General features: G+C 41.1%; 1 protein-coding gene across 2 annotated transcripts in view; it reads right to left on the minus strand.

Moving 5' to 3' along the window:
* MAPK14 (mitogen-activated protein kinase 14) overlaps positions 1–13599 on the minus strand; it is a 91387-nt gene that overhangs the window by 20387 nt on the left and 57401 nt on the right. For both annotated transcript variants that reach the window (XM_004710733.2, XM_004710732.3), the window contains exons 4-8: positions 9120–9231; positions 8425–8454; positions 8016–8063; positions 4401–4515; positions 3700–3771 (exon numbers count right to left, since the gene is read on the minus strand). In XM_004710733.2, the coding sequence (XP_004710790.1) occupies positions 3700–3771; positions 4401–4515; positions 8016–8063; positions 8425–8454; positions 9120–9231 (377 nt within the window). The remainder of the gene's footprint in view (positions 1–3699; positions 3772–4400; positions 4516–8015; positions 8064–8424; positions 8455–9119; positions 9232–13599) is intronic.

Below are 13599 nucleotides of genomic sequence, written 5' to 3' on the forward strand. Positions count from 1 at the left end.
CACCACTACGGGACAACGAAACTCATCTGCTCCCTTCCTTAGGCAGCAGAGCGTCAAGTTTTAATAATCATGTCTTCTAAATGGCCCATGGGTTGTTTCTTCTTCTTCCGTAATCAAAAGCATTTGAAATCAGTTAGCACTAGTGATTCTACAGGAGGAAGTTCTGACAATCTCTTCCTGTAAAAATTATAGCCTAGAAAACGGTAAGGGCCAATTCTAGCTACTCAGTTACATTGGGCCGCAATGAGTAGTGGGCAATGCAAGGAACCCTCACGCAAGAGCACACCCGGAGAGAGTCTGCAGCCTCACGCCCACCTAACAAGAAATTCCGAAGCTGGGGACACCTGATACATCCCATCAACTAGGCTTATAAGGGTTTCATTAAAACCAACAAAAAAAGCCCACACAATTATTGAGCTTGATGGAAAGGCTCTGCAAACTCACAAATGACCTTAATTTCCACCTTGGTCATCTGTAATTAGCTCTAAGACACAGTGAACACTTCTCTTTAGGGCACTTGAGGCATTATTGATAAGAAGTAGCACAAGAGACAAACTGCAAGAAGAAAGAAGCCTTGTAGAGATCTATCACCACACAGTCTACAGCAGCGGTTCTCAACCTGTGGGTCGCGACCCCTTTGGGGGTCTAACGACCCTTTCACAGGGGTTGCCCGGTTCATAACATAGCAAAATTACAGTGATGAAGTAGCAAGGAAAATAATTTTCCTCACAACGTGAGGAACTGTATTCAAGGGCCACCCTGGCCCCGCCTGCCCGAGAGGCTTCTCTGGCCCAGGCGGTGCAGCCCTGGGCTGGGGCTGGGGCACTGGCAAGGGCTGCTCCCCCGGCGGAAGAAGTGATTTCTTCCTGCATTGCAGAAAGTGGGATGCAGAGAAGGGTAGGCTGGTGAGGGACAGTTGCTGAGAACCACGTCACCATGTCCAAGGACACCAAGATGGACAGCGGCTTTAGTATTAAATGCACCGGATAGAAAAAAGGAGGAGATAAATGGAGTTAGCAACATACAAAAACTCTCGGTGTGACGCACTTAGGAAAACTTCACACAAACATATAACCCGAGTTGTTTGCCTGAGACACAATAGACCTTTTCTAACACCTCTCCAGGGTGCCAAGTCAATAATTCTACCTTGCTAACTTTCTGATCTTGTAGGTACATAAAAAAAATGAGGAAAGATGTCTAGCAAGATAACTCTTATTAGCAAGATTAAAATGGAAAGCCCCACAGGGCTCACGCTAGATGCCGCCAACGCTGGCTGCACAAGAGAACCCCCAGAACACCAAGGTCTGGGCTCCGACTCAGCCAACCAGAGTCCCTGGGGCAGTGCCCAGACAGCTGGGGGTCTGAAAGGCCCCCCAAAGTGATTCTGATGCATAATGGGGGTTAAAGACAAGATGGGGGTGGGGTGGGGTGAATCACACTCTTTTCCTTTCCCCTCCTTGTCAGAGGCAACCCAAGCTACAGCGATGGAAACTGATGAGAAGAGGGTTATGTCAGTTCCAGAGGAATTTGATTTTTATAATCTAGGACAACATCTGCCTGAAAAAGAGCCAAAGGAGACAACGGAGAAGTCTCAATATTAGAATTTCTAAACGAATTCCTCTGCAGAATAAAGGCAATCTTCGGTGAAAAAATTTAAACATAAAGTTGCCCACCTAAATCTCGTGCTAGGGAAGCGGGTATGTGTCATGGGAAGATTTCTCACAGGTTGGAGGTTGGCATTCAGAAAGAGCCAGGCCATCAGGGAATAAGGAGACAGCTGTCTGTCTGAGACGAGACTGTAAGGGCACATGGACAATGCCTCGAAACCTTTCCCCAGTGTCTGCCAAAGTGATCCACTCTTGTCACAGAATAGAAAGAAAGAAAGAAGGGCTTCAAAGATTCATAGTTCAGTGACAATAAGGTGGCAGGGGGAAGGGAACAGCCATTTCTCAAAAGCCCTTAATGACAATGGTGGCTGTATTTTGACTGATATTATCTCATTGGATTCTCCCAACAGCCTGATGAGGAGTTATAGACTATGATGATCATTTTACGGCTTAAGGAAACCAAGGCACACAGAGTTAGGAAACTTGCTCAAAGTCACGCAGCTGGGAGTGAAAGAGCTCAACCCAGAGGGCTTCTTCCGGAGCCTGTGCTCCTAACCAGTGCACTACACCGCGTCTCGGGCCGCTGGGTGTGGGTGGGTGTCTGTGACGGACTGGGTGTCAGGTGGCGAGTGAGAAGAGGAAGGGCAGCAGAACAGAGGGCAGCATCAGGGCAGTAGGCTTGGGAGGATAGAATGAAGTGTGGGGACTTGGAATATGTACCCACAGAAGAGGGAGATGACCAATTTTCTCTAAATTCCCTTAGCTGGGATTATAATGTATATGCCACCTCTGTGAGAAATAGTTGTTAGGTAAATCAGGCCAAGCGCAAAGGAGAAATCCTAGCAGACGAATCTAACATGCTAGGGTGTGGAAGAGTTAAGATGAGCTAGGCGCAGGGAGACTCTATTGAATGTGCTTATCAACCCAGTAACCATATACACAGGGAAATAAAGGGCTTCACCTGAGGGGCTGGGGCTTTTCAGTTGATTAGGGAAGTATCCTCTCATTAGCAGAGACAGTTAAAATCCCTGAACAGAGAGCATGAACTTCAAGTCATCATAGAGGTATAGCTCAAATTGTAAGCAGTAAGTTGATGTTCTGGTTCATTGTCAACTCAGTGTGAGTTTGCTTAGGGGAAGGGCTGAGGCAGCTTTTCTGTCTGTCAACATGATGAAACAGAGGAAACTGCAGAGAGATCTGCACAAGTACAAATTCCTTCAGAGGCTGGCCAACCGGACTTGGCAGTCTTCCCTAATTCTAGACACCTGGAAGGGGATTTTGTTGAAAAATCAAATTACAGGGAATTTTCACACAAAGTTTTTTGAAGCCCCTTCGGAGTTTGACATTTTTGTTTTTTTCTTATCTAAACATCTTCCTCAAGTGGAACTGCCAGGAGTTCCAACCAACCATATTCTGCCTTCATGTTGCTAAACCATGAATTGAGCACGGAGCAGATAGGAGAGGGGCTAACGTCAAGGGCCACGATGATCCACACACTAGACAATAAGTCTGGCAGTAAATTAAAGCTGGCTACAAGTTAGGATAAAAATAAAGTTGTACTGGAAAAAAAGTGCACATGTCAGGGTGACCTTATCACGTCTTGTTTTTACTGTGTGTTGTCAAACAACAAACACGACGAGTCAGCAGGTGTGTCATTACAGGGACCAAATATAGCCTTTTTAATATGTCAAGCAAACAGAAAAGGAAGATACCCCTGATTTATAACTGGCTATTGTGCGCTCTTTAAGGGTTTATACAGGCAGATTGACCCTGTTTGGGATCTAGAGCTTCTCTCGAGCAAGCGCATGGGTCCAGGACGGCTGCAGCAAGAGTAACACAACAGGGCAAACATATGATGTGGGAAAGGTTTGAAGTGTTTGCAGCGTAGGAGGAATTTCCCCAACTCCTACAAGGAAACCGAAGCCTCTTTCTTGGCAAGACGAGCCACTCAGAAACAGGGAAGTCCTCATGGTGCACATCTGGACCAAGAACGCTGGCAGTTGAGAGCTTTTCCTAGAGGCAGGTAAAATATACTTTCATGAACACGGCAGTACAGACAGGAAACAGGAACCGAAAACTTTGTAAAGGATACGGTCTGTACCAGGAAACAACGTTCTTCCAGTCAACAGCTCGGCCATTATGCATCCCACTGACCAGATGTCAACTGGCAAAATTAAACAGAGAGAAAGAGGAGGGGTGGGGGGTGGGGGGAGAGCAGAAACAACATCACGATGATTATACTTGGCCAAAAATGGAGCCATACCTACAGGGGACACAGTTAAATTTAAAACCACTTGAGACATCTGAAGTTCAATTATAATGCTACCCCTGCCCTACCTCAGATGATAATAATAATAATAATAATAATGCCACCCGTGTCCCAGTCCCACCACAATAAAGGGCTTCAAAGGAGCGGTAATGCAAACATTAGTTAAGGCAAAAGAAATGAGAGTTGTTCACAAAGTGACAACAGCTCCTTGTTGTTATAGTGGTGGATTTTCCCAAGAAATAGAGGGGCTATGCCTATGCACAACTTGTCCGTAGGGATACTCAGAGAATATATTGAAGATGTGGATAAATTAAAAAAACCAAACCAAACCAAACAAAAAAATCCTCAGTGGTCAAAGAGTCTGAAAACTGTAGAAGTAATTTGGATGCCCCTCCTATTTGACCAAGTGAAATGTTTTCCTGTTTGTAGGCTTTCACAGGATCACTGAGGGACCTCCATTCCTGAGAACACACAATACACCAACAGGGCATGAGCAAGCCACTGGCTACCAAGGCGAGCAATACCTGTCTGGTTGTAATGCATCCAGTTCAGCATGATCTCGGGAGCCCTGTACCACCTGGTGGCCACATAACCTGTCATTTCATCATCTGTATGCCGAGCCAGTCCAAAATCCAGGATCTAAGGGAGAGGAGAAATTAGACACTGAAACAGACAAAATGCTATGATTTGTAAAGTACACAGGAAAATAACTCCGGGGCCTTACAAAAACAGAACAAGTAGTACTCCCATACACAGATTCCCCTCCCTTGGAATGCATGGCAAACACAAAGCAGGAAGTTTTAAAAATTAAAATTCTACAAAGCAAAATAAAACAACTCCTAGGTATTTAACCAAGACTCTCTGGGCTGACAGAAATGGAAACATTGTCTCTACATGAAGATGCACAGCTGCTTTATTTAGAATTGGGCTTCTCTATCTGATATTCAAAATATAATTTTCCTTTTGATGACTACATTACATTTCTGATTTAACTTTATCTTAAAATGAAAACAAGTTGCCTGATTTCACTTGCAATGTCACTGGCACAGCTTACTAAAGTCTTTATGATTTAAATTTCAAAATCTGATTTCCCTAAGGACAATGACGCCCCCCTCCATTTTATTTATTTTGTTGGTATACACACTGCATACCAATTCAACAGTTTCTGCATGTGCAACCTAGGGACCCTGATTAGGTTCTTTGACTTGTATCATCATCCCTACCTTTCTTTACTGACTATTCCTCCCTTAACAGCATAAATCAATTGTCCCCCTCAGGTTCCTATCTAATTGCTATTGCTATCCGTTATCCTGGAGAGAGTTCTTATAAGAGCACAATGCCCAGAGCAGACCTTTTTCTTTTTCATTGTCAAGTTAAACTATTGTTTGGTTTTAGGAAAACTTCAGGAGATATTTTTTGGTGTATGGTTTAAAGATGGTCTCAAGACAAAAGTTTCAGGTGTTCACCCCACTGAAAGTCGAGAGACCATGAGAACTTGTGCTGCATTCTCCCTCTTTTGATCAGGTTTCTTCTGTGAAATAATTGATCCAAAATGTTCAGTCATGACAGCCAGGCCCTTTTGGTCGCCAGCTAGTTCCTCTGGTCTCCTGTCAGTTGTTCACTGGGGCAATTAGCCACATGTTCCATGTCTTCCTTCGACTCCCACTTCTCCTCCATCCTCTGTCTTTTCAGGTGAAGAGAGATCTATTGGACCTTGAATGATCATTTGCAAGCTTTTAAGCACAAAGCACTATGCAATGAACTAGAAGGGAGATCAGAGATCAGAAACACTAGCCCTGTGATTAGGTCAATTGACCGTTCCTGTGAACTATGACCCTAAAACTCCACACCCAGGATCCCAATCCCACGAGGCTTTGGTTCTCTATAAGCAGACTTAGCAGCTATCCTTAAAAAAAAAACCAGTATTGCATTGAATCTATAGATTGCTTTGGGTAGTACTGACAACAATATTAATTTGGTTAGTATTAACAATATTAAATCTTCCGATCCATACACATAGAACATCTTTCCATTTGATGAAGCTTTCTTTAAGTCTAAGTCTTATGTCTAATGCTAAGTTTTCTTAGCCTTTTTTATACCTTTCCTTGTGTAAGTCCTTCACATACCTGGCTCGGTATATTCCTAGACATCTTATTCTCTTAGATGCTATTGTAAGTGCAATTGTTTCTCTAATTTCTCTTTCAGATGTTTCATCTCTAGTGCAGAGAAACCCAAGTAACTTTGTTTGTAGACCTTGTAATCTTCAACACATTACTAAATCCTTCTGTTAGCTCTAGAAGTTTCCTTATGAATTTCTTGGGATTTTCTATTTATAGAATCATATCATCTGATGAGTAAAGGTAATTTTACTACTATTCCCCCCTCGCCTAGTAATGGATACCTTTTACTTTTTTTCTTGTCTTACAGCTCTGGCTAGCCCTTTTAATACAATACTGAACAAAAGTGTAAAGAGTAGCACTTTTGCCCCCAATTTCAAGGAGAAAGATCATTCACTATTCTCCATTCAGTGTTAATGTTGGCTTTGGGATTCTCACATATACCCTGAATCATTCCACTCTTCTTTAAGGTTTTCATTAAAAAAAGAAAAGAAAAAGAAAAGGGGTGGGGTGTTGGATTTTATCAAAAGCTTTTCTGCACGCATATAGACAATCATGTGATTCTTTTCCTTTGTTATGTTGATGGGATACATTATGTTGCTTGATTTTTCTAATGTTGAACCACCTCTGCATTCCTGGGATAAATCCAACTTTGTCATGTTGTACGATTCTTTTAGCATGCTGTTGGGCTCTGTTCACTAGCACTCTGCTGGAGGAATTCTACATCTATAGTCATGAGGGATATTAGCTTCAAAGTTCTCTTTCTTTCCGTGTTGTCATTGTCTGGTTTTCTGTTTGATTCATAGAATGAATTAGCAAGCACTCCGCCCTTAATCTTTGGGAAGAGTTTAAACAGTACTGGTGTCACTTATTCTCTAAATGTTTGAAAAAATTCCTCAGCGACACCATCTGGTCTAGGTTGTTGGAAGACTTTTGATTTCTTCATTTGTTATGGACATGTTGAGACCTGTATTGGTTCTTAGCTCAGTCTGGGTAGGTCGTGTCCTTTTATGAACTTGCCCATTTCATCTAGATTATACAGTTCATTGCCATACAGTTGTTCACAATATTATGCCATATATCTTTTTTTCTATTGCGTCAGTTGTCGTGCCCCCGCTTTCATTTTTAAAAATTTTAGTTATTTCCACTTTTCCTCTTCTTTTTTTTTAATTTATAGATATCAACATTTATTAGTGGTTACTAGGATCAGTATGCAGAAAGTGGGGGGTTGGGGATAGGGGTGATGGAAATACTACAAGGATCATGGGGTGTTAGCTTGCAAACAGATTCTTGTAATTGCTGTCAATAAGGCTTAAAACTGTAAATAACTGAACAGGCAAAAGTTGTGAGATAGATAAACAAGGGGGCTTCAAAAAGTTTGTGGGGAACTTCCATTATTTTCAGATTTGTTTAGAGTCATCACTGGGGCTTCTTCTTGCTTGTGATTTCTTTGTTGGTCTGCTCTTGCACCGGCATGACCAGGACCAGGGCTTTCTTGAAAGCTTGCAGGTAACTGGAAAGCAGGTCTATGGTGAATTCTGCTTTGTTCTCAATTTTCTCCAGGTCGTAGTCTGGCTGCTTGGCCATCTCGGGAGAGCTGAAGTCAGGTTGGCCCTCGCTTTGAGCTGAAGACGTTCAAAGAGTCTTGGGGAGGAGGCACCGCGCTCAGGCTGCTGGCTCTTCTCTACTTTTCCTCTTCTTTTGTCAAATTCTAAGTTTGTCAATGTTAGTCATCGCCTCAAAGACCCAACTTCTGATTTTATTAGTTCCCTCCTCTTTTTTTGTGGCATTATTTACTTATGCTCTCATCTTTGTCATTTTCTTTCTTCTGATAGGTGGAGGTTTAGTTTGAGGGCAGTATGACTTTCAGATAAAATATTATGGCTCAATAAACCCATTTCCTGATGGCTGTGCAGATGGTCAAACATACAAGTTCTATGAATTTGAGCTCTCTAGCTCATTTCCTGCTTGGCTCTGTGGAAATTCAATAAGCAAACCACCACCAATGTCTGTCTATCTTACCTTCAACTCACAGTCTTCATTCACAGCTAGATTACTAGGCTTTAGGTCCTAGGAGGGAAGTCAGGAGAGGAGAGTGTCAGCTTATGATACCTCGTCAATTCTCTCTACTGGTAAAACCCTAAGGACCCACGAAGGGGTCTACCTTCCATATTTGAGATACCTTTTTTCATAAAGGTAAGACTTTATCTAGCTGTAGTCAACCTCTGTCCTATAGTCAGTAACTACTCCTAATTCGCCTTACGTAGACTAAAATTTTACATCTTCATTTCTAAAGCAATTTAAATGTATAACAAAGCCACAATAAAAATCAACCAAAGTTTTAGTTGGTAAAGTAAATTTAGGATATTTGTGAAATGTTATTCTTCCACCTCATGTCCCCAAAATAATTTAATCAAAGTACAATACATACCCTGTGAATTATGTCAGCTGAATGTATATACTGTGAAAAAGAAAAAAAATCGGGTTAAAAAAAGTTATTTCTAACTTCCTACTAGCATATACTTAGAGCATATTTTCATGAATTAATACGAACTGCCCACATAAACTGTGGGATTAGAAAGGAGAACAAGTAATTATTACTATTCTGAATACTTATCATTGATCACAACTTCTATCAATGGAGCTCTCTACTGTATTTTCTGGTTGACATTGGAATAATATGGACTCAAAGCTGCTACATATGGTTTACTTTTAAAACACCGTATCCATCTACCCTATAAATCCTCTCCCTTGAGAATTTTTAAAAATATCAATGCCACAACTGAACAGATGTTAAATGGTATCAAGAAATTATTAACTTCTCATATGTAAAACTGGAGAATTTCATGAAGACATTCATAACAAAGACTGTAGGTAGAATGATATGATGTCTATATTTACTGTAAAATAGTCTGGGGACTAGGGCAGACAAAAGAAGCAAGACTGGTCCTATGTTGATAATTGTGCACGCTGACCAAACATGGGCTCATTATAGCTTTACTTGTGATTTTGCGAGTGTTTGATTTTTTCCCCACCATGGGGGTGGGAGTAGTATTTTAAAGCCTTAAGTAGAAGGGACCAAGAGAAAGGATTCATTTCTCAAATTATTACTGACACTCTGTGTACCTTTAGACCTCGGAGAATTTGGTAGATAAGGAACTGTACGTGGTCATCCGTGAGCTTCTGACATTTTACAATGTTGTTCAGATCTGCCCCCATGAGATGGGTCACCAGATACCTAGAAATTAACGGAGAGTTACTCAATCATCCAGAATCCCCAGCAGGGTCACCTTCACAGGACTCACGTTTTTAAAGGAAAGGTCCTCCAGGTAGTCCCACAGTATCAGCTGAAAGCTTAAGAACCAGTCCTGGGACACTCATTAGCAATGTGCTACCCTAACTTCATCATCGGTCATCTCTTTTTAAAAGCACTCCTAAACGCATTCCTACTTGATGTCGCTTTTCCCAGGTTCTCCGAAGAGAAGAGCAAGGATAGAAATTAGAAAGATAAATGTGCCAACATCAATTTTCTTAAAATATGTCATTACTACTTGAGAAATCTAAAGTGTACTTAAGTACACAAACATAATAAATGGAATTTTATTTTTAAATTATTACCTTTTCTCATTATAAACCTCCTAAGGCATAGGTTTTAAAATAGGAGTATCTTTAAGTATTCAAACTACAATTCTTTTTTTAGAAGTTGGCAAGTCATTTTACAGAAATGCTGAATTACTCTGGCTATTCAGTGTCCTTAGTAATACAATATATTTATCATCTAATGGGTAGTAGAATAGACACTGCATGAAAAATGCAACCCTATCACAAATGCATTAGTACTAACTATTACACATGCTTAGAATTAAGTCTTACTCTTCACTTTCTTTTCTTTCTGACACAGCTTATGTCACTGTATCATTGGAATCAAAGAATGCATTAGGGGAAACGCTAACTCTCCTGGAAGACCTCTTCCATTCCTTATTTGAAATATAATCAAGTCAATGAAATGACAATTTCCACATGAAACATGTTACTAAAGTAACTCCAAGTAGTGTTGCATAGAATTTGCAACTGGTTCCCCATTGTGATTAATCATCAGGAATCGAGATTTTCTGCATGGCACCTGGTTGAGCTGTAACTACCTAGTGAGGAAGTACATCCAGGAATTGGGGGAAGGCTGAGATTTTCACTCTGCAGACACACCAGATTTGTTAGTGGAGGTTAAATAAATTCTTTTTAAAAGAATTATTGGTAAAAGTATTCTATTCAGGGACAGTATTTCTATATTTACTTTAAAAAAAAGGAGAAACATTTTATCTGTCCAAAACCTCTCTTTATAGGTGTGGTGCTGGTTATTAATCCCATCGTCATGTGGTAAGATTAGGGAACAATTACATTCAAGTCCAACAGGTTCATCATAGATACTCTAGATATGATGCTTTAACCCATCCATTACTACATTACTCAGACAGGGGAGCATAAAAACCAGATCTGTATTAAAAAGGTTAAATTAAAACCAAAAACAAGGATAAGTTTTCTATACAGCATAAGAATCATTCTTCATTCCTGAGGTTGAGTAATAATATGTCAGTTGAGTAATAAAGAAGGCTGATTTAATTTCACTTATATTTTAATAAAGTTATAAACTTGGAGGAAAAAGAAACCAGGCCAGTAAGTTTATATCTACTATTAATGCATTCATAGAATGCATTACATATACATATCTTTTTACATATACACTCACCCCACCCCCCACCCCTGTCCCCTCCCACTTTCTTCCCTCCAAAAGAAGTTGTTTTTCTCTGTCATAATGTCCCTTTGGGGTGCCATCAGTAGTTCTCACGGAGATCAATAGGGCTTAACCTAGAGGCAAGATGTTTATTTTAATATTTCACATTTCTAAAAATTACATATTTACATTGCCTTGAGGAAAGGGTGAATGAACTCTAAAGTATAAATTAGACTTCCTAACTTGTTTGCATAAAGGTAACCTATGTTATGTTCCAAGATCAATTTAACAGTTACTAGAAGGAGGGAGCACTTATTCTGAATAGTCTGTGGGGTCTATGTCTCAGGCACTCCTCCTGAGCACCCTGTAAGTCCCATTAGTGTCTCCATTTCAGCGATGAGGAAATGGAGACAGAACAAGAAGAAGTAACTCATTCAAGGTCAGGAGGTACAGTGATGTCGGGAGCTGAATCCAGTATGGTTGGGCCTCAGAAACCATGATCTTACACACAGCTCATATTGCCCCAATTCTTCCAAATGACACAGCAATTAAGTCAAGAGAATGACCTTCGAAAAAAAGGTGTTATAAATGTCACAACGATCAGGGAAGCACTATCTCCAGAGAATTTCCTTACCAATACTAAATATTTATTATCAAAGCTCAATGTGAACTAATAGATATGGAAATCAGGCGAGGGCATAGCACTATCCCATTCTGGTCCCTGTCACTGCGTTTCCCCCATTTAATCTCAGAGTAGCACAAATCTGACAACTATGAGGGAATACTGTTGTGAAGACCGAAGAAGAACCGATACATCTGAATTGTGGTGCTGGCAAAGCATGTTGATAGTACCAGGGATTGCCAAAAGGACAAATAAATCTGTCTTGGAAGACGTATTGGCCAGAGTGCTCCTTGCAGGCACGAATGGTGAGCTTTGCCTTACGTACTCTGGCTGTGTTGTTAGGAGAGACCGGTCCTGAGAGTAACACTGTGCTTGGCAGAGGGACAGTGCAAGAGAGGAAGGGCCTCAAGGGCTGCAACCAGGGGCTCAAGCATAGGACAATGGTGAGGGAGGTGCAGCGCCGGGCAGTGTTTGGGTCTGTTGTGTGCTCAGGGTTGCTATGAGGTCGGAACCAACACAGGGACAACTAACAACAGCAGAACACCAATTTTATCGGGGATCCCTTAGAAAACTTGAGATAACAGTTGTCATATCAATTATGATCAACTTCAAGGCTCCGGCTGAGAAGACGTTTACCTTCTGTCTTTTAAAACTGCTTTGCAAACAATTACATTTTAATGACACTAAGTAATAAAAGAATTATCCCAACTTTCCTAAATCATTTTCAGAAACATCTAAATCTTAGCTCTTCTTGAATAAAACCTACAAACCCTAACTCTCTAATGTGTCTGTGCTAGTTTACAAAGAAGGTAGCGAGCACACTCGCAGCCAGAATATTCTCCCTGTGAAACTCTTCTCCAAATAATCTTATCAATTTATAGAGCAGTAACTATTATGCACTAAAAGAGCCCTGGGCTCCACGTTGGGCTGCTAACCACAAGGTCAGCAGCTGCTCCTTGGGAGAAAGATGAGACTTTCTACTCCAATAAACAGTTATTGTTTCAGAAATCCAGGGGGCAGTGCTATCCTGTCCTATGAGGTGCTCTGAGTTGGAACTGATGCGCTGGCAGAGTTTGGATTTTCTTGGTATTAAGCACTGAGAAGGTGCCCTGGAACATAGCGGATTACAAGTCAGACTGCTAACCACAGGTCAGCTGTTCAAAAGCACCAGTGGCTCAGAGGGAGAAAGATGAGGTTTTCTGTTTCCATAGAGATTATGTGCAGAAACCTACAGGGGGCAGTACTCTGGTCTCCAGAGTTGCTAAGAATTAGAGCTGACTTAATGGCAGTGGTTTTGAGTTTTATTGAGCCCTACTGCTCCAGGCCACAAGATAATTGCTGGAAAATGCTGCTTATGTCTTATGGCATGAACGCAATCACTATATGATATTTTCACGAGGCCCAAAGACTAATTCACAACTGTCCACCTCATCACACGTAGGATGTTTTCCAAATTAAATTATTTCAACAGTAGACAAAAGCAAGCATCAAACTGTTGAACGCCTATGGGACACATACCCACTCCTAAAATAGAGAGTAAAGGGTAAAACATCAATGAGTTTGTTTTAAACAGGCCCCAAGGGGAACCACATAATCTCTATAGCATGTGTCTTGGAACACACATTTAATTATAACTTAATAAAGACATGCCTAATATTGTCCGTGTTCACAATACCTCAGATAAATTAATGAAGGTTTGCTTGACATGAGAACCACTGGAAAGCTATCTAGTCCTCCCATCTTTAAAAGGATTTATGCAAATGGGGCTTTATTGTGCTAGAGGCATCAAAGATGATCACACGGCCTGCCACAAATCTTGCTTCTCTCTCTCTCTTTCTCTCTCTCTCTCTGTGTTAGGATGGTCTCCTTTAAATTTAATTAAATCATAAAGAGTGTTAAATCACAATTTCTCAAAGCAATTATGTAAGTAAAATGCACTGTATGGACGAGAAGGCAGAATTCTGCAATTAGCAGTTTTCAGCACTCTAGACAGCACCCCATTCTAGAGCTTCATTTATTAAGCACGTCTTGGATAACATCCAATTGTCAAGTGAGCCTCCCGCCCACCCCACCCCGCCCAGCTCTTTACAAAGCATAATGCAAAAACAAAACCAACTCTTTAAAAAGCTCAACACCAAAACAAGACAGAGCAAAAACAAGCAACAACATACAGTGAACCCTCGCCACTTCGCGCTTCGACTTCCGCGGCTTCACTCTATCGCGGTTTTTGCGTAACAGCGCATGCTCTGTCATTA

Source organism: Echinops telfairi, unplaced genomic scaffold, assembly GCF_000313985.2.
Source record: "Echinops telfairi isolate 266 unplaced genomic scaffold, ASM31398v2 ScPeMD7_3533;HRSCAF=4204_1, whole genome shotgun sequence".
NCBI lineage: Eukaryota > Metazoa > Chordata > Mammalia > Afrosoricida > Tenrecidae > Echinops > Echinops telfairi.